The sequence below is a fragment of the Protomyctophum bolini genome (assembly GCF_963924005.1).
Source record: "Protomyctophum bolini genome assembly, chromosome: 9".
In the NCBI taxonomy this organism is placed as follows: Eukaryota; Metazoa; Chordata; class Actinopteri; order Myctophiformes; family Myctophidae; genus Protomyctophum; species Protomyctophum bolini.
In genome coordinates, this window is record NC_137870.1 from 13,371,709 (window position 1) to 13,394,196 (window position 22,488).

At 43.2% G+C, this 22,488-nt stretch overlaps 2 protein-coding genes across 2 annotated transcripts in view; both read right to left on the minus strand.

Moving 5' to 3' along the window:
• Window positions 1-9,165, minus strand: part of LOC308320808 (calsyntenin-2-like) — a gene marked incomplete at its 5' end in the record, with an annotated part of 221,199 nt that extends 212,034 nt beyond the window's left edge. Inside the window, one exon of the mRNA XM_080771488.1 lies at window positions 9,099-9,165. Within this exon, the coding sequence (XP_080627614.1) occupies window positions 9,099-9,165 (67 nt within the window). The remainder of the gene's footprint in view (window positions 1-9,098) is intronic.
• Window positions 9,166-20,571: 11,406 nt separating this feature from the next.
• On the minus strand, window positions 20,572-21,549 carry LOC308321329 (lysophosphatidic acid receptor 6-like; the record flags this gene model as incomplete). Its single annotated transcript, XM_080772170.1, has 1 exon — window positions 20,572-21,549. The coding sequence occupies one exon, from the start codon at window positions 21,547-21,549 to the stop codon at window positions 20,572-20,574; it is 978 nt and encodes a 325-aa protein (XP_080628296.1).
• Window positions 21,550-22,488: the final 939 nt, after the last annotated feature.

The following is a 22,488-nucleotide window of genomic DNA, read 5'->3' on the forward strand; positions in this document are numbered from 1 at the left end:
ACACACACACACACACACACACACACACACACACACACACACACACACACACACACACACACACACACACACACACACACACACACACACACACAGTGTCTGGCTTTTACAAATGGAGAGCGTGGTGCTGGTGAGATTGGGGCCGTGAGAGTGATCGGACAAACGGAGGAGAGAGAGAAGGAGGAAGGGAGAAGATTGAAGTGGTGGCGGATGAGGACCTCAGGAACACTGGAGAGCACTTGGATGCCACAGGCCAACGGCCTGACTATAACGGAGTAATCTATATGGCAGGAACCACTTAAATCCTCTAATGAGGGAAATTATCCTGACTAAACGTGACCACACACACACACACACACACACACACACACACACACACACACACACACACACACACACACACACACACACACACACACACACACACACACACACACACACACACACACACACACACACACACGGTAGGAGTATTAGGCCAAAGCGTTGTCAGTGTTAAAGGAGCACTTCACCCATTCACTCAACCCCTATTCGTATAATTGGTCCTCACTAATGGTCATTATAAGACTATTTGGAGCGGATGGCACGTACAGCCTTTCTCTTCCTATAGCAAGTAAGGGCCGATTCATACTCCTATTTTACAGCTGCTTCGGCGCTGTAGTGCCGAAATGATTTCGGCTCGTCAGAAATTTTCAGTAGCACCGAAGAGACGACTTTAGGACGGAGTTCCAAAGGTTTTCCCCCTTTACTGAGAAGGCAGACTGTCCGAAATAATTGTTACACCTGGGAACAATTAACCTTATAATGGGCATTAGTGAGGTCTAATTATATTTAGATTAGGCTGATGAAATGGGTGAAATGCTCTCAACGGACCAATGAGACCATGGCATTATCATTGTCAGGGATACAAACACATTTAGACAGAACTACCTGAAGCCAACCCCACCACCACAAAAAAACAACAACAGCAGTGTAGTGTAATATGAGAAATATCTGTGTTATATGCTTAACTTCATATGTAATCATATTGAATGCATTCAGATCGATAAGGAATGGATAGAGTGGCTTGTTTGGATTTTGCTATGCAAAAGTAGGATATTTAATTGAAGTCAGTCCATCCATGAGTAACTGTTGCGCAAGACGTGCATCGCTTTCCCCAAAGTCTCTTATACTGCAATACAGTATAATAACCAGTGCTAGAAAATGGGGTGACTCTGCAATGAATTAAGCAATATTACACGAGAGGGTGTGGGTTAACGTGATTATTGCCACGACAGGGATGCGGTCAGGAACGAGACGGAGTCGAGTTCCGCAAGCATCACTGAAGTGGCAATAATCACGTTAACCCACACCCTCTCGTGTAATATTGCAATTCTACCACAGTTACCCTTAAAACAAAGAAAATCTTTTAATGACAGATGTAGTCACTACGACCACAAATGTCCCAATAAACTAGCTAGCCTAGCCACCGAGTTTGCTAGCGCTCTGGGAGAACAGAGCGGCTGAATTATTTGTTTTGATTAGGTGGTGGTGTGTAGTGGTTTAACCACCGGCTAGAAGGCTGTTTCAACCAATCAAATTGCTTCCTCGAAACGACCTGTGGTAGAATATTGAATATACCTACTTGATAGCTGGCAGTGTTTGCTGACAGCAAGTTTTGATATAATTGTAGTCAGTCTTTTTAATGAATTTCTGTTAAGTTTGAGTCATGTTTTATTAATGTGAAATTGAGTCTAGTTTTAGTCGACTGAATATCATAAGACAATCTACAGTTGATTTAGTCGACTAAAATTAATTTTGGCGGGTCTTGATGGTGTCACATGATGATTTCACATTTGGGTGCATGATGAAAATAGCCAATCTACCAGGTCACGCATTGCAGTGCAATACATTGTAAGGTTGTAGATCTGCTATTTTCAGAGAGCAACATTCAAGTGCAAACAAACATAAAATTACTTAGTTCTACTGGATCTCTTCTCCATAGTCCCTCCATAACATTTTTTTCCCTACATTTTTATACCACGATTTTGTAACCCATTTTTCACCCGGTGCCAATTGCCTAAACTGTAATCCAATTCTAGCTGTGAGGCGACAGCACTACCGACTGCAGTGTTCCCCGCTCCATAAGATTTTAGTGTAGTTTGATTTATTGAAGACATTGTTAGCATATTCTGTCATAGTTTTAGTCATCATAGCTTAGCTTTAATTTTGTTTTTTTGTTTTTGTCTGTGAAAAAAGTTAGTAGAGGAACATTTTTCATAATAGTTTTAGTCAACAAAATCAACACTGCAGTGCTAGCTTTTCATCCATTTGCTACAGTTATCAGCTACACAGTGGTACAGAACTGAACAAATAAATTAAGCTTCATCATAGCAATTGGTATATAGTTATTATACCACTTTATCAGCTTAATGTGTTAATTTCACATTTCGCTGTTTGAGTGTGAAACGTGAAGGTTAAATTGAGCATAAATACCTGTATGATGTAATGCCTACTTTCACATTCTTTGAGACCACCATGTATGGCTGTTCATATATTTATATTTAACATTTCATGAATTGGGTGTGATTACATTTATTTTAATTATGGTAAAGGCACCAGTCAGATGGTTACTGTTAGGCACAGAACTGTGGTTAACAGTTTTAATGCCGTAATTAAACAATCGTGTTCCAGATCTCCCTGCCGTGTTTTCACAACCTTTCAAGGGCCAGTTGCTTGTCATGAAAATCCACTTTAAAACGGTGTAATCGCTTGTAGTAGTGTTCAAAAATATTCCAAAGTGGTGATCACAACAACAGAGCGGAGGAGGAAGCGCCCGCATCGCAGCACCGACACCATTGTAATGCATTAGCCTCGATTTCCCAAAACGTAGGCTTATGGTTACGGAATTTGAGTGGACAACTGGACATGGTCCACATGGTGTGAGAAGGAACTTGCACATTTTATACTAAAACAGGACTAAACACTGACACATTAAAATGAAGTGGACCGAAGCACCTACACACTTGAACCTCATACTGCATTCTAAGTAACATTCTATCACTTTTGCCATCCCTTTTTCCTGCCCTCTGCCTACCCTATACCCTCTCCTCGTCTGTTCTCTCCTGTCCACTCAATCCCCTGTTCTCTCCCTGTCCACTTCTCTCCCTGTCCACTTCTCTCCCTGTCCTTCTGTCCTCTCCTTTCCCGTCATCTTCTTTCCCTCCCTGTCGTCTCTTCCCCAAAACAGAAGGTCAACAGTAACAAACAGAATTCTACAGAAGCTCATCATTCTCTCGTCATCTTTACAGGGTAGATCAATGAGCCTTGACAGTCTGAACATCAACTGCCAAGTATGGTCTGCCGTGACCAGTCAGAAGAGAGAGTAAGACGGGGGAGACGCCCATCCTCTTTCTGCTCCAGTCAGCTCAGTGAACCACCTGAACTACACACTGACACCATCTGATCTCACACCCACAGCTCTCCAATTCCCTTATGTCTTGTATTGAGGAAGGTACATAGTAACTGAGACTAAAGTACAAAAGAAATACGAAAAAAGGAGAAAGATAGATAGAGCGAGTCAAGAAAAAGAACAGTTTTAAGTGTGTAGGCCACGACGGAATACGAATGTCTTAGATAAGCATATTACAACAGGATCTGATAGCTGCATTCAGGGACTAAGGCTTTTTCAATACCACCCGCAATGCCCGCATCTGTGAAAATATACAGAAAAGGAAGGAGAAAATCCCCAGCTACGCTACCCTAAAAGACCCATGCGTCCTAGAAGATTAAGCGAAAATGAAAGAATATGGTGAATGTAAATCAAGCAATACTAGTCTTGGCATGGCTCTCAGTAACCAGCATGAGAGCTATAGCAGCACATACCCTATACACACTCTAATAACTAGCAATAACACTCAATTATTATTATCCTTGGCAGTGATGTAAATAGGTTTTCAATGTAATGAGTCCCGGGATGCAGGGATGGTCTTTTAGATGAGTCCCACTTCAACGACGTTAGGAGTCATATTCTGCCATTTTTACAAATTGCAGCATTTAACTCCCATTTCATTTTATATTCATGTAGAAAAATAAGAAATGATTATAATAACTAAAGCTAGCAAAATAAATAAGAATAAAATGCTCTACATATTTCATATTATTTGGGCTATATGAAATCTGTAATAAATCTTTGTTGTTTTCATTACACAATACATAAGAAATTTAAATGAATTAAAATGAATGCTACAAAACTAACATGGAGATTAAGTAGAAGCAGTCATGGAGGAGGTAGGCTGTGCACATCATTAGCAGATTACTTGGGTTTAGATTGAGAAAATAGGGTTGCTAATATTTTCTGTTGCCCTGCAGTTGACTTTGGCAGTTTTTTGGGGGGGCATTTGAATGTGTGTGGAGTGTGGTGGCACCGGTCCACAACGCACAACATACAACAGTGTCAGCGAATGTTTCCCATTCAAGTCTACTCTGCTTGTCATGCTCAAAAATGTTCCCCTAAATCTTTCTGTCGGAGGTAGTGCCGTTTAGATGAGAGAGTTGCGGCAACTCCGTTCACTGTTTATTCATGAAGCTGCATGAGTCACTGACAGCTCTGTTGTCGGCACTCTCTCTCTCTAAACAGCTCTGGTCTTGAGGCTGCACTCCGCTCACCGCTAGATGCAAGATGGCGGTGCCCGTGTTATCATTACAAACTAGTGGTTCTACAACGATTCCTACGTGGATTTTATTGTTTATAATGTAGGATGGGGTCAGATGCAGCCATGCAAAATGATCGTGTCCGTGTATTGTTGTTTTATGTATTTATTTTTCGCAATTAATTTTTTCACGTGGATTATTACTGTACATGCTGAGTGGATGCAGAGGTCATTGGTTTATTGCGTCCCTTACTTATATACTGTATTTTCATCTCTGCCTTCGTCCAAGTAAGCTGGTCTAGTATCTGCAGCCCTTCTCCTCCTGTGTGCAATGCTGTTTAACACACGTAGTCACACAGAGTCATAGGCTTCACTCACACGGTCTCAACAGATTGTTGTATAGCTGATGCACGAGACTTGTTTACTGATGCAAGCTCGCAATGCATTTTGCAATGTTGGTTTGATACAACATTTTTGTTGTATGAGGGGGAGGGGGGGGCAGTCGAAACACAGCCGAAAGCCGTACAACAAAAATGTTGTGACTTCCATTGGAAATGCAACAATGTTGTATGCTAGATGCGAAGGTGTGAGTGAGGCCATAGCCTTCTATTTCTGATATCAGGGCAGTGTTAAGATGGGTGACCTGACCTGGCAGTCACCCATACCTGCAGCCCCTGAATCCACAATGATCCCTGTTATCTATGAGCTGTACAGGGATCAGCTTCTCTCCATACTGCACCTCCATCGCACTGAGATCACTGAGGCTGAAGATGGAGCAGTGTTTTAGGGGGTAAGTAAGGCTCCCTGGTCCCAGTGGCCCGGATTTAAGCCTTAGCTGCCTTACATTGATTTATGTAGCGCTCCCATAATACACTTCCCCTCCCCGGATGGGAGATATAAATCTGTCTCTTGTTTTTGTCACACCTCTTTTTTATTTGCTGACGGGATCTCCAATTCAATCTCCACATCTCTCTCTCTCTCTCTCTCCATCTCTCTCTCTCTCTCTCTCTCTCTCTCTCTCTCTCTCTCCCACACACATGCAATTATAATAGCCTTAAGGGCAATGTCAACACATCCAACAAATCTTCAGTGTCAGGTTTCAGAATTCAGTCAAATAGTATATACACTGGTCTTACTCAGCAGTAAATCTCATTACCAGGCCATGCCCGAAAATTGCATTCTAACTAGGCGGATATTTAAAGGGAAAAAAGTAACAGTATAGGGTGTTTATCAGGAGAATTATAAAGCTGCCCAAGGTCCTACCCACAAAGAGTCTCACAGCGGGAAGCCAAATTAGAATACATTTGCAGAGGTAATGAGCTATCTAAATTCAGAGTTCTTATTGCTTGGAATTACACAAAGAACTGGGCTCTGGGAAGCGCTGGCTGGCAAAATAAGAAACTATGATTTCTGGCTGCTTCTCGCCAAAAGAATCCCCCTGTGGAGCACAGACACGGTCGTGTACCAGGGGAATCGTTTGAGCCTCAGTGTATATCTGTAAATGCAATAATACCTTTGTAAATGGCATTTGGCGATGCCTTGCCCATACTCTGCATACTTGGCTGCTGTCAACATGTCAGCTGCTCTCTTTTGTGGGCACAGACACACAGACACACACACGCAGACACACACACACGCACACGCACACACGCACACACACACACACACACACACACACACACACACACACACACACACACACACACACACACTCTGAAAGTGTAAATGTATGACTATGACTTGAGGGCGACTATGATTAAAGGAATTTGCACCTCCATGGTTCCCTAGAATGAAACGGTAGCTAAACAGCAAATGACAGGTGCAACGGTGCTTCAAAGTTATCTATAAAACAGCTTGGCGTCCTCTTCCTCCAGAGGTGCCTCTCTGTCATTAAACAGGACAAGGATGCACCATTTCACTTGTCATTTGTAAAATTAAAACAGAAGAAATTGATACGGAGGAGCTGGGGGTGGGGGGGGGGGGGGTGTCCGGATATATAACACTTTGCATTTGTCATTTCTTGGGGCTACGGTTGCTAACTTGCTGCCAATTGGAGTGGGAAATAAGATAGACAACACAGGGCAATGTTGAAACAGATAGAAGACAGGCCTGCCTGAAACAATGGACTTCATATTTTCCGATGAATGTAGCCCTGCTGTACTGCCCAGGGGACTCAATTAGAAGCATGGTGTGCTTGTGTTTTCCACCCCCATTGACTCGGCAGTAATTTGTTTACTTCACAGTGACGCTCTGGATAGAAAAATGCTTCCTGCGAGTGCAGCGATCGTACCTGCAATGTTACAATGTGTACGTGAGCTATAGCTGGCTGCCACACACACACACACACACACACATTTGCATTGATACATTCCAACATACTCTCTGTTATACAATATGCACGCGCAAGCATGATGACACAGGCATGCAGAGGCAGAGCACAGCGCAAAATAACAATATAAATTATATTGTTGCTCGCAGACGAATTCCATTGAAACGAAGCCAACCCCTGACCTCTGCCTGTGGCATCCCCATTAGCTTACACTACCTGTAAGTAGGGATGTCCCGATCCGATCCCGATACCACCATTTCTGTGTTAGCCGATACTGAATACCGATACCAGAGAATATTATTTATAATAATTTTAAAAATAAAATGACTTATTCCATCTCGTGTTAATAGCAGACTATCACTCAAATGAGCATACTTTTCCGATACCGATACAGTATCGGGACATCTCTACCTGTAAGTCTACATCCAGACCACAGACTGCAGGCTCAGACAGTCAGCCATGCAAGCAGCAGGGGGGTCTCTCTAACCATTTCTGGGATATGAACAGCCACTTCACCTGCACCTCACTGCTGCTAGACAGAATTGACAGATGCTAACTTGTTATTCTGCCACCTAAACAGCAGTGCCTTTCTACAGGGAGTTGATTAGCCCTATGTACCTGTTGATCAAGCTGTGTATTTATATGGCACATGCCAAACTAACAACACAACACACTGTCCGCATTAGCCACACTCATGCCGAGATTAACTCAAGATGAGGAGCAAAGCTGACAGCAACATGGTTGATACGTATACACAGTTATTATAAATACATAGATTAACATAAAATAATGATGGTGGCAGCAATGTCTCAGGATGTTTGATACTACTCCCAGTATCATGTTGAGTTGTCCTTGAGCAAGACACTGAGCATCTACCTGCTCCAATGTCCAGTGCTGCCAATAGTTACGATGGGTTCAATTCAGAGGACAAAATACATGTGCAAATGGCTTGGATAAATAATGCAACTTCCCCTCCATCCATATATGCCCACTGGGCTTAAGAAGATGTACAAATAAAGTAATACCATACCATACCATACCACCTTCATTTATATAGCACATTTAAAAACAACAACTGTACCAACATCAAAACATCTCATACTGTGCTTGGAAATGCCAAGGAATAAAGGTAGTCTTGAGGCAAACACCTGGAGTGTGGGGGCTTAATTTGTCTTATGTGCAGAGGCAGGTCATTCATCAGCTCATTCATTAATAGCTGCCAGTTTAATTAAGGTTCCCACAGAAAACATACACAGATTTAGCTATGTATTGCATACCAAGTCCATGAACACATTTCTGCTTTTGAATGCAAATGATTTATATAATATAGATGATAATAATAGCCTAACCGTAGTGTAGATAGATCTAACCAATGTGAAGCACAATAATATAGCATGCGTGCACCTATATGAAATCAGCCTGAATTTGTCTGTAGGCTATCCACACAGTCAAATTGAGTCTCCCTGGAAATAAAAACGTCTGGGTTTCCGAGGCTAATGCAGCAGCCAATGTGTTTCTAAGTTCATACATCGTGAAGATTTATAGATAGGTCAAGTTGTTTCTAACTTCTTTGCCTAATAAAATCTACGAAGTACGCCCACCAAAATACCATCACGTGATTCATTTTAGTTTAATTGCAGGGTGCTGGGCTGTGTGTGTGTGTGGGGGGGGGGGGGCTGGGGTGCAGATCGTGCAAAGAAGAGTAGCCAGCACTTGATTTGTTTTGGGCTTAATAAAATGAAATGTCGTAGTAAGAAAGTGACACACGTCCCAACAGTAAAAGCTGCGCTCTCCTAGCGTACCTTTCCTACTACAACAGCCTGCAGACCCAAAAAGCATCATTAAAGTGGCCTCCTAGACGGACTGGATTCCGTCCAGATCCACAGAAAACAAATGGTACAACACCTCGCCAATAAGCTTTATGATCTTTCAATAATCTTTCAACATCCATCCATCCAGATCTGCTATCTGGAGACGACGGCCACCTGACGACATCAACAACAACAACAACAACACCAACACCAACATGACACATAGCCAGCTACTGTATGTATCACTGTCAGTCATATGCGCACCACCACCACCACGCACGCATGCAGGGCAGTTCGGGGGGATGGAGAGAGTTGTCCTTCACCTACCTTTGCCGGTGTGTGCGGCGCACAGCCCAACAGCAACTAAAGCCACCACGTCGACTATTCTCAGCATCTTCTCTCCGGCAAAGCGGGGAAATTCAGCCAGAGGACGGTGACCTCTTTCCTTCCTTTTCTCCGTTTATTTCTCCCCCCCTCTCTCTCTCTCACTCACTCACACACACACACACATGCACACAAACAAAAAAACACTCACGCACACACACACACACTCGCGCGCGCCTTTTCGCCCTCTCTCCAGATAATTATCAGGGTCCCGCAGCTGCTTTTTTCTTGTGTCAATTCCTTCCTCACAGCTTGTAGAATATCTCACGGACAAGACAGTGGAGACTGGAGAGAATGGAGAAGACAACCGGTGAACTGCAACACAGCTCGCCGTCACAGGACGCTCGAAAGGAGCAACTATACTCGGCTTAGTCGGCTACTACTCTCCCTCCGGTAAAGACGAGAACGGACGGAGCCGGGACCAGACTGTTACGTCACGCGAGGAGATTCTCTCTCTCTCTCTCTCTCTCTCTCTCTCTCTCTCTCTCTCTCTCTCTCTCTCTCTCTCTCTCTCTCTCTCTCTCTCGCTCTCTCGCTCTCTCTCTACCCCTCGCCCCTCCCTATCTCTATATAGCGACATCACTTTTTCCTGGGGAGGAATTTAGGACATTAAATTATTTTTGTCAAACGGTCGTATTTGAAACAGAAAGCAAGTATAGGCCTATAGGCTAAAGAGTAAAATCACACCCGTGTGAACTGTGAAGTGAGGGGCGCTATCTTATCATCGTGCCAATTACAATTTGCGTCCTCATCATCAATATCCATTCATTGTCAATGGCATTTAATGTTTGTGTTGGGTTACATACACCAAAAGCTGGACATAATAATAAAGATGCCTACGATTCTTATGACAGATTTCTTGTGCTTCACTTGGGCACCTGGTAACTTTGGGTAAAAGGCTACACTACAGGATGAGAGCTGTAGGAAACATAGAATGACTATGATGTTCTCTGACTGTCCACCAGGCTGCAGCACTGTGCAGCTGTAGCCTGTAGGCTAAAAGGAGAAATACCTATTAGCTACTCTGTCAATTTATCAGGGACGTGCTGAGAATGTTAGAGAGGCAGGGGCTGAAATTCCCTAAACTAAAAGGGCACTTTTATGCATACAACATGAGGACAAAATGCTGCGTTCAATTGAATGCTGCCTTTGGGGATGGCATGGAGACTCATAGACATAGAAAGGTAGACTCCTCTGGATGTGCAAAAGTGAGGGCAAGCTTCCATTGTTTGGTGCTTCACAAGTCTTGCGTAGTCAGACAACTATGCAAGAGGCAACAGTCTGCCAACACGAGACTAAGAACTTGTACTTCACAGAAGCTTCTGTGTGTGTCACAGAGCGGACGTTCGGGTCTGACAAGTTACAGCTCGTGTAATATCTCCTGATTTCACAGCATGCCCCGGGGCACAGGAAATTCTCATATTGTGTTAATTATTTACCGGTAGTTGTTGGTTGAATTTGGGAATGCGTTATGAGATGCATTCCAAAAAACAAACTCGACCACGACCCACTTGTATCACTCGCAGAGGCAGACGGCTCGATCAGCCCGCTTGGTGAGAACAGACTACAGCTCCCAATATTAAGTTAGGAAGTAGTGGCCTGGGCCGTGGCTCAGCGATCCCTAAGCCTGGGACCGAGGCTACAGTCCGAATCTGGCAGTGTGCCGCGGGTTCGACTCCCGATGCTGACGGCCTTTACTGCATGTCACTCCCCCATCTCTCTCCCTCTCAGCCTACTGTCTGTCCCTCTATAAAAAGAAATATACAAAAAAAAGTTAGGAAGTAGTAAGTAAAAAAGAAAACCACTACGGAGATGTGCCATCTGAAGTGGACTTGAGTCACGAGAGGCACCACCAAGGTTCACACAATCCGTCTCTGCGCCGTTCGAGTTACGTCCTGATAGAGACAGAATCTTAAAAAATATATTGTTTAAAAAATCTATAATGGACCAGTCGGTGTCGAGATACAATGGAACGTTATCTATCCTCAAATCCCGAGACGGGTATGCTGATCGTCTGATCGTCATGAAAACCTCCATGACCGTCACAACCCTATGGGTGTTATTATGGCAAAAACCTTGTTTGTAAAAGATTGTTCCTAATGAAAGTTGTCGAGCTTTCCTTCTGGGATGAACCAGCCTAGAATACAGCGTTCGGGCGACCAAATTGTTCAGGCACAACATTTTAAATAGTCTGCTTGTAAAGCACATATCATATTTTGTTTACCTCTACCATGCAGGAAGGGACAAGAGAAATTCTCTACATTTTGCTCTTTAGAAAAATGTACAAAGATTGTGTTGACAAAGTGCACCACTGCTGAGTTACCATTCCTTGAGATAAGATAAGAAACATCACACACAGTCTATTGTTTACACAGAAAGGCTGAAAAGCTGGGTACAGGCCCTTCATGTGGTTCAAATTCCTGTTCCTGTTCTGTCTGTATTGGTTTGCACCTGTATCAAATAATTATTTCCCTGGCCTATAGCTCTCCTCAATTTGGGGACTACTTTTGTATGCAGAGAGCATGTATGTTGAAGGATCTTTCTAGCCTAAAATCATAGCATTATAATGTCTATTTTTGCAAATGCTCTTCTCTGTGCTTGCCTGCCTATGAAATATGTGAAATATATGAATATATAGTATTTGAACTGCATTATACAATAATACAAAATAATACATGCTACAATGAATTAGGTGTACCGATTTAACTGAATCCATCGCCAAACAATGTAGGCAATTTGCATAAGAATCTTTAAGCACAATAAAAAGGTACAGCAAACATAATTTATTCTTTTTTGTTTACTCCACTCAAAAACTATTCTCACACCAACATAGTAACCCGCAGCTGTTGGACAATTTCATTAATTCAGTCTCTGCACCCTGGGTTGTGATGTTTCATCATGCCCACTGGGCTGCTAAATCCATCCCCTGAGAATGTTGAAAGGCAAGACATAATATTCAAATTGTTACAACCCAAAGTCTAACCCAGAGTTTATAGGAATAAGAGATACACAACACTACGCCAGTGGAGTCAGGCAATGGTTTATTGAGGGGACCAACCTCAATAAATAACCACTATATAACTTAAGTAATATAGTAGTGAATGGTCATACATGTGAAGACTAGAATTGTGCAAACAAATACCAAATAAAAAACAAAGACGATTCCCTACAATTTCAACCCTGAATCTATCCGTCGAAAAAATAAACCTGTACTAAACTCCAATACAAAGTACACAAGACTGGCACCTATTGACCTGTTTCCTATGCCCAATAAGTCTTTGCGTTTTGTGTGTGCATAACGTCCTCTTCGGCGTCACTATTGAAACAAAATCGCTCTCTCTGTTCCGAGGGGAGAGGGGGGGCAGAGCAGAGCATCTCACAATTCATTTTCAATGGGAGTCACTGGGTTTCGCATAGCAGCTCTGCTCCATGGCTGTGTTCTGCCCTCCTCCCCCCCCCCCCATGGAGCAGAGCTGCTCTGTGAAACCTGGTGACTCCCATTGAAAATTAATTGCAAGCTTTTTTTTTTGCCAACGGCAGATTCGTGTCTAGCCAGGCTAGACAGATTTTGCAAGAGAAACAAGTAGCCAGGTTTATGAAAACAAGCACAATACTCAACAGATCTACTGTATTGAGAATTAATTGGAATATTTTGAATATTTGTTTTTTCCTCAAAATAATTTCAGATGGATGTCTTATCTGTGGACAATTTCATATTAATCTGGGGTTCCTGTGGAACCACTGGTTTAAACAACATTAAGAAGCAAGCCCAAATAAGCAACTACTGTACACTTTAGAAACTACCAATGATTTATTTACAATAATCTCCAGCAGGCAACACTGGCTGAAGGAAGTGAAGCACACACACAAGGATAATTTTGAGAAGGGTGTGTTTGCCTCTGTGAACACAGTCCTGTGATGTCTGGGTCAATTACACCAGTTTCAGTCGCAGGTTTGGCTCAGTATCCATCCTGCTTCGCTTCTGTATTGAATTTGTTTGACAGCAAGTGGAGAGAAGCCTTTAATTCTCGCACAGATATGAGGTCATGAAAAAGAAAGTGCGCGCCCTTGACCAAAAGCACAGCATATTCACTGTGTTTTTGTATAAAGAAGATATTCTGAAAGCAATTTTGTTAATGTTAAAACTTCTGCTCACCAACAGTGAAGGCCTTGGGCATTTCAGATTTGGCTGTAGTTCCAATCTGCAGTGATTGACAGAACAGAAAGTCCTCCTGAGCTGCACCACCATCACATTTATATCTGGTGTAAACAAGCAAATTGGCCAAATCTGCAATATCAGCAGTTGTCAAGCTGGATGGAGGAATACATTTACAGTATGTGCTCAATGTGTTTTTAACGTCATCTGCCATGGCTCCTATTTGTGTGACACTGTGTCATCTGAGAGTAGCACCAATGTAACTGTTTGGCAGCCTTCTCTGTGTGTCTTTGGATATTGACAGTAGTTTCTGCTTGTCAGTGTGCATCTGCTGCACTCAGCCTAAAGACACCAATGTGCATGTACTAGCATGGATTATATTCCATACCATATGCCTAGAAAGTGGGAAATGTGCTGCTTGAGGCATCCTTGTTTCATTGAAATGAATAGGTGGCCATTTCAGTTCTTTTAAAGGGAAAGTGGTAAGGAGGGAGTGAGGGGGAGGCAGAAAGGGAGCACGCACACACGCGCGCACACACACACACACACACACACACACACACACACACACGCGCACACACACACCACCATCATCCTAATCAAACGCAGTCAACATCATTATTGACAACTTGAAAATGTCACTTGAGATGCCATGTGCCCATAAAAGAGTACCGCTGATCCCAAATTAGATTAACTCGGAGCACAATGTTTGATTATAAGGCCATTAAACTATAATGAATAAGATGTAATAATTATGTTTCCTATCGATTTTCCTGGGTAAATTCTCATGGCGGCTCCGGGCTCAATTCCACATCCATTTAAGAACGGTTCCTATACAGCATTCAGCACGGCAGCACTAATGACTCGCCCACATTATACCTGACATTTAGGATTTGTTAAACTAAATAATATAAAGCAAACCTGTGCATATACTGTACTGCAGTATCGGTACGATATGTTCACATTTCAATACTACATTTACATAACTTACATTTACTACATATCTCAGCGGCAAATACTTTTACTCCACTACAATTATTTGAAATACTTATCTATTTCTTGGTGTGAAATACACAAGGTAGCCAGGTAACAGAAGATTATATATTTATTGATTCAGAGCAGGTTATTGTAGCTTCAGGTAAGTCAAGGGAGCAGGGAGGCAAGCGAGGAGGGCCAGTGGAAGAGCCAGCGCAAGATCCGAGGAGGTAAGTGGTTTAATTTAGAGTTTAGTTTAGATCTTAGGATCAAACTTAGGCTTCTTCTGTTTCAATAATAATAATAATAATAATTAAATGCAATTTAATTCATTGTCTCTTTCTCTTACAGAGCCCGGATGGATCGTCGACTGGTAAGTATGGGGGTTGGGGTCTCTCCTCAGATGGACAGGTAAGATGAACATTCACTTATTAATCTGTAGTCTCACTGGTGAGGGGATAGGGGGGATAGGGGGGGGGGGGGGAAGCGCCATAGCCTGAGAGCCCAACAGTTATAACCAAGCATCCAAGCGGTGATCCTAACAATTACTATTCATGTCACATTATTTGGAATTGTGAGAGGGAATATGGGCTTGTCTAACCGAGCACCGCGTACCAGCCATGCTACCCTGGAGAGTCTCTGAGGGAATGAGGAGGACAGAGTCTTTTATAGTGCCTGGGTGTTGTCACGCAGATAAACTTGATAAACAAAGAGGTGCTTCGGAATTGACAGCGCTTCACTCCGCCTCTCTCTTCCTCTCTCTCCCCGGGGTGGCATATATGTGTCACGCGGTCATATGTGGATTTGCCCGTCCACATATGACATAAATTCTCCATTCATTCTCAATGGGAATGTAATGTTTGTGTAAGACAAAAATCTACACTAATAGCTGAATATAGGAAAAAGAGCGATCAAAGTGCTTCTAGTGTTGTTGGGTGCTATAGTATTAGAAATAAGGAGACATTTTCTTCAAAGGAAAATGAGAAATGGATTATCCAGTGTCATTATACCCATTCTCAGTCAGCAACATTTTCACAATAGCTATTAATGTTTTCCTCTCCCTGCAGGCTTGTTCATAACATGGATGACCATGGTTGAAGTATTTGCAAAGCTGTTCACACATACTCTAGTAAGTTAGTAACACAAGGCAAATAAATGGCCTTTCATGAACACACATGTGCACTTTATGAAACCATAATTTTCATTCATTATATCGACATACTGTACAGTAACAAGATAAGGATAGAGGCAGGATCAACGCGAGACTTATGACATATTGAAGCTGTGCCACAGCGCAATGTAAACACAACCTAACAAGACTACAACTCGAAATTATTATGGAGATATCCATCCATTGTCCCGCTGCTTCATGTTCATCGTTCATTGTTCATCGTTTCTGCCTGAGAGATCCCAGATGCAGGCAACTTGTGAACTCAGTACTGCCACAATCTGGCGTCAGGTTAGGTATCTACTCCTGAGTCCTGAACCTACGTTGAACACAACTACATTAATATCTACAGTCAATATCAGCAAACAACAATCAGTATTCATGTCTTCTCTGAGTATAAACATGATGTGGGTCATTTGGGTCCGTTTGTATACACTCTCACAGTAAAATCACACTGAGAATGCATGTGTCTAATTTGTTTCTATATGCAAACTGTTCTTGATGATGTGACTAAATTGAAACCCACCGTTGAGTTATAAGAGGCTTGACCCTGTGCTTTCTGAACTGCTGATAATTCAGGAACGTGGATGGAATAGCATGCACCCCATTATTCTTAGATGAGGGAAACAGTGCATGCTGCTATAAGCTAGATAATCGTATGGAGATTTGTGTGAATTTTATGCACATTATTTATCAGGGTCCTTTAGAGAAACAGAGTAAGCATACATGCCTGTAATTCAATTAAAACAACTATTCTGAATATCTGGGTCATGATCAAGCATTACTGTATCTAGGAATGTTTTATTGTATACATTTTGTAATCTGTATACCACCGCGTAGATTATGTGTGCCGTTTGAACTCTGCGTTCTGTTGTGTAATTTATGGCTGGTACAGTGTGCCACTCATTACATTTCTGTGGAGAGTGCAGCTCAACTTGCAGCTTTGCTGATGGCTGGCTGTTAATAATATACCTGTAGTTCCCCTGTATTATCCTAGTATAGTTTCTGTATTATCCTAACTGCACTATCCTAGTATAGTTTCTGTATGATCCTAACTGCACTATCCTAGTAAATTTTCCGTATCCTAGTATAGTATGTCCTATATGTTCTGTACTCGGGGTTCGATCCCCGGGCCGGGTCATATCAAAGACTCTAAAAATGGGTTGGATTGAGGGTATAAATCCCTGCGAAATACTAGCCTCATGTCCAGGGGGTATACTTGTACATCAAGCTGCCTCACGCTACAGAAACAGGAGATAGGCTCGGCAAGGCTTACTTATAGTCCATGTTGTAGTCTCACGGTCTCACCCGTTTTGAATGTTATCAACCGATGATCACCACTAGGTTACTTATCACTGGAATGCAATCCAGCCAGCAGGCTCGCCTGGAGCCGACTGCATGGATACTGGCTGCGATTAGGAAACACGGAAGTGAAATTACTGCCGCCGAAGCGAAAACATTGTGAAACTGACTTACCTGTACCGATTCAGACTGATGAGGTTAGGGGACTTTGAGTGATAAGTAACCTACTGGTGATTATCGGTTGATTCTCCTACGTAACTGTTGTAGTATCCCAGTATATTCCCTGCATTATCATATGGTTCCTAACTTCCTATATTATGCAGGGGTTCAGGGCAGTGACATGCAGGAGCACATGACAGCCTGCAACTCTCATATTCCATAAACCATATTTAATCCTCATCTTTGAATGGCTGCATATCCTCAATTGAGTGCAGAATGGGCCTGTCATCATGTACAGCTGCAGCATCCTATCTGAAAAGGTCTCTGAACTGCACGCGTGCATTAACTTTGCAGCCCTCTCATTTCCCCTGGCAAAGTGTACATCAGTCCTCTCATCTGTCACTCAAAACAAGATGGGTGGCTCTCTTTCACTTTGTTTACAGTGGCTTCACAAGTCGTCCCTTTGGCCCTTCCATGCAGTTCTGCCCGTCCTTCATTCTACCGTACTTTATCATCCTCAGGGCCTTTCTTTGTTTCTCCTGACTCTCCCGTCTCTGCCCTGAGAGTTACAACCCCCCACCCCCTAAACGCACGCACGCACACACGCACACATGCACGCCAGCACTCACACACACACACACATACACACATCTCTCTATCGCAGCCCCGGCGGGTCCCCAATCCCCATGTCTGTCTCCAGTTAGTGTGTGTGACAGAGTGCAGTGCCCCACACTCTCCCAGTGACAGCTGGTGTGGGCTTGGCAGAGGGGTGGATGGTGAAAGGGGAGGGATAAGACAGAGGCACATATGAGAAAGACGCTGCCGGCACCACCCTCTCCCCCTGGCCTCTCCTACTGCCGTTTCTCAAGCAGTGATGGTGATACTGTGGTACTATGTTTCTTCTTTGATGCCGTCTAAGGAAGTGTGGTGTGGTGGGAATGCCTTCTGGCCCTGTTATGCCTTCCCATGCTGGTGCAAATCAGGTCAGAATTAAGTTGCTTGTATGCGTGTGTTACTTCATGCAACTTGCAATCTACCTTGAACATACAGTACGTAATACACAGATCATTAACATCTGAGGAATGAAAAGAACACGAGGCTTGAATGAGTTTCGCTACCAAACATAACATATGTACATTGCAGGATAACAGGTAAGCACATGTCATCACAATGCAACAAAAATAAATAATTCGAAACTTACAGGCATATACTGTATCTTCAGAGCTTCACAGAGAGAATCAAAGTGAACTGTACTCCAGCCGTGCCACTGCCAGGGCAAGCTACAACAAAACTAGATAAGGGGATTTTTATTGAAAAAACTGACCACTAGAGGGAGCTCAACACAATGAATCTAAAACAAGAATTAGAAACAAACTAATTATATGAAATACCAGTTAAAGGTAGGATAGGATAAATTATAACTATTTGCTTTAAGGAGCACTCAGTGATTTGGAAAAACCCCCGATCCGCCCTGGTAACAAGATGTGCACATGCATGCACTACAGTGGGGGGACATTCGACAGGCCAACAGCACACACACCAAGACCAAGGCCACCTAGCCAAAAACGAAACAGTTTTTGACCCCCATGGGTTAACTGGGGACAGGGAGGAACTCCTTATGGTCAGCACACTCTATAGTAGGGAGGATTATCACAACAAAACAAAAAAAGAAGTGATATTTGAATTAAGTGAAATCACTGAATATACCTTTAAAACAAGTGATTTGTGAAACGGTAAAGGGTCTGGTCATAGACGTTTCTGGACAGGAGGTAAACTCCAGTGGATACGGGGCACTGGCAGTGGTGCTGTCCGTGCATGGTGCTAACAGGTGACAGTCAGTAACTTCTGGCCAACGTGTCCAGAACGTCCGCTTTCTGTTCAATCACCGCGAACAGGAAGTGGACGACTGTGTTTCTTGGACCCACCCACCTCACGTGCTGTCACTCCCTCTCTCACTCACTCCTCAATCAGTGGCCAGCTACATATACTGCCTGAGTGCCTGTCCATGCAGTCATTGTTTGGAAGCAGCAGCAGCAACCAGCTGAGAGCCCTCTGCTCTGGAGTCTCAGCAGGCCACGATTATGCGTCACTGAAGTGAGTCCAGTTAAATTCATGAATGCATATGTTGTACTTTATTGGGTTGTGATGACTAGATAATGACTATTATAGCTACTTGCTTGCCTTGAAGCTTATAGTGTGTGTGTGTGTGTGTGTGTGTGTGTGTGTGTGTATATATATGTTTGTAGCTACTTGCTTGCCTTGAAGCTTATAGTATAGATGTGTTTGTAGCTACTTGGTTGCCTTGAGGCTCATAGATATGTTTGTGTAATGCTAATGCACATGTGCTTGGCCTATTGTGAACTTCAGGGAAATGCAATGATCACAAACCTTAGAGAATATTCACTTGGTGTATTGTTTAAATGTTGTTGGATTGTATAATAATTATGTGTTTCTATCTTTCATAGTAAAAAACCATAACCGTGATGCCTCACCACCTCCTTGCTCAATATAAATGCGTGTGTGCAATGGAAATAAAGGCTTAAACGGAAATCTCCTTGTCTACACATTCTTGCCGATGCACCATGGTGATGTGAATAGTCCTCGACCTATCCCTACCTAACAATCACGGTCAAATAAAGGCTTTAAAAATAATATTCTCACCAGATGCAGTTAGCCATGTACGTTAGTAGTTGTCTGTGCAACTCCAATCATTTTACAGAATTGCTTCACGGTGGGATGCAATTTAAGAACTGATTGAACTGGCCAAGCATGGAAGTGTGCAGTAACAATTCAAAACACCATCACCAATGTCGATATATATTTTAACACCAATTTCTCCTTCAACTCATAATTTCAGGTACATTTAAATTCCCACAGTTTATCTGCCCCACAAATTTTATATACCTTTTCCTACAGGTCAGAGTATCCCTGGGGCTATACTGTAGATGAATGAAAATTATTGAGACGTACAGTACTCCATAAAAATGGGTGTGCCTTTTACTTTTTCTATAAACATCATGAGCCACATATCCAGTTCTAAAACATATTGTGCTGATGAAAAAAATCTAAAAGAAAATATCGCACGCACACACGCCGGCACGCACACACGCGCGCGCGCACACACACACACACACACACACACACACACATGATGGCTGATTCTTCGCTTGCGAAGATCATAGGAGTTTAGAGTTAGGGGTCCTTTAGCTTTGCTTTGCGGCAGGCACGTTCATGTTGGTATAATCCGATCCTTCATTCACAGATTCTCGGGCAACTGGTGCACTTGAACCCCTGTCCTGATGCGCCCGTGGTAGAGGTCTGGGTGGGTTGGTCACCCTTTCGGCGAGCACGTTTGTGCATTGCAACTGTCTGCCTGATGTTGCCGGGCTTCACAGCAGCTACGTTTACAGCAGAGCGCCAAGAGTTTTTGTCAGTGGCTGCAGTGGACTCCCACGTTTTCGCTTGTAAACCTGCTACTGTAAGTTGGTATTTGAGCTGGTCTTTGAAACGTTTACGAGGTCCGCTTCTGTCCCGCTTCCCCTGACAGCTCACTGTAAAGGAGCCTGGTGTCTCACTCCTCCATGCGTGCTTCCCCTGACAGCTCACTGTAAAGGAGCCTGGTGTCTCACTCCTCCATGCGTGCTTCCCCTGACAGCTCACTGTAAAGGAGCCTGGTGTCTCACTCCTCCATGCATGGGACGTGCCCAGTCCAGCGCAGCTGACCAACCAGCAGTGTGGCTTCTATGCTGGGTTGCACGGGTGTCCACATCCTCTTGTTTCTTCCAAAAGGCATCCAAGGAGAAGTAATACAACAGTGGATCTATACAGCAGTTAACACTACAGAGACACAATGTGGGCTTGATGGCAGCTTTGGCAGATTTAACCATTAAGACCACATTGAGAGGCAAGAAAAAAATCACAAACATTAACAAGTTCACGACAAAAATCAGCATGACATTCATCTTGCTGTTGATCCTTGCAGAGTCATTGAGATGTCTGCGAAGAGTCCAGTACACCATAGCAGTTGTCACAACATTGACTGCTAGCATGGCGAATGCTCCAGCAACTAAAAAATAATTCATTACTTGTTTGAAAATGGACTGTTTGAATAGTTGATCACAGTCAGGAAACTCAAAACATGCAGATATATTGTAGCTTTTAGTGTAGTTTCTAGTTGCTGTTTGAAAAGCTATGCTCTCTGGGATGTTTGCAGCCACTATCAAGACCCAAACCAAGACACAGGCTCTCCAGGCATTGGTGGAGCTTCTCAGATGCCTTGACCTCAGAGGGTAAACCACTGCCAGCAGCCGATCCACACTGATGAAGGTGATGAAAATGGCACTGGTGCGCATATTGTTGCGGAAGAGCATAGTGATGCAGGTACATGCCACAATGCCCAGGGGCCAGGAACCCGTAGCATAGAAATAGACTCTCATAGGCAAGGAGATCACCAGCAGAAGGTCTGAAAGTGCCAGGTTGATCATGAAGACGGCACTGGGAGATTTAAGGCTGTGACGGCGCACCAGAATCCAGAGTGACACAGCATTGAGAGGAAAGCCTAACGCTAAAATACAGCCAAACAGTACAGAATAGGTCTTATAGTTACTTGTGTCCTCCGAGGTACAGTTGTCCATGATGTATAGTTGAAGCTGTAGCTGTGATTACGACAACACACTAATAGGAAGCCACTCAAAGGCTAAGTGTGTGAGATCAGTCTTGATCTTTACAGAGCAGTGCATTGCAACAGGAAATGGGGAGGATGGGTTTCCACTATGAGGTTGTAAAAACTACTAGAGGTTTAGAGCTGACTGATTTGTTTGCGTCTGACGACACATTGAGGTTAGAAATATATTTGGGTTTAGCTGCATTAAATGGTTATGGCTGGGTCATAGTGATAACAGTGATGAATATGGACCAGATAAGGTACACAGGCTGACCCAGAGAACATGCAAACTGTGGTAACTTCATAGAAAGAGTAATATGCGTAGAGTTATTTACAATCAGTCCTGTACATACAATGTCTCTGTTAGGAGCTGTCAAGACCCCAGGGGTCACGGGACAGTTCTAATCTTGATGAAATCTGCAATCCAACAGCTGTGTGTTCAGGGAGCTTCCTGCTCTGTTCTCTAGCCTACAATGTATTTGTGATTCAATCAGTTAGACCTGTTAATAATATATTACATTCTACCTCTGTGACATTATGTGTTAAATAAGGTTCTGCATACTTTATAATATAGTATTGATATTTAGTTAGTCCTATTGATATAAACCGTATAGTCACTGTGCCACATGAGCTACATGCCAGATCTTACAGGAAGATCCGGTGAAAGCAACAATCTGATTGGCTCCCATAGAGAGGAGGCAGCCTGTTTGAATCCGGAGGGGGGACTTTGTGAAGTGAATATATGGCAATGTTTGGGACCACTGTTTGTGTTCACATAGATTGGCTACTATGATGTGACTCCGAACTGAGGGCACGGGGCCTTCAGCCCGTGCCTCTGCCTTGTTGTACTGAGTGAATCCTGACAATAAAGCGGGATTCGTAAGACTGCAACCTGCCTGCCTACCTCCGT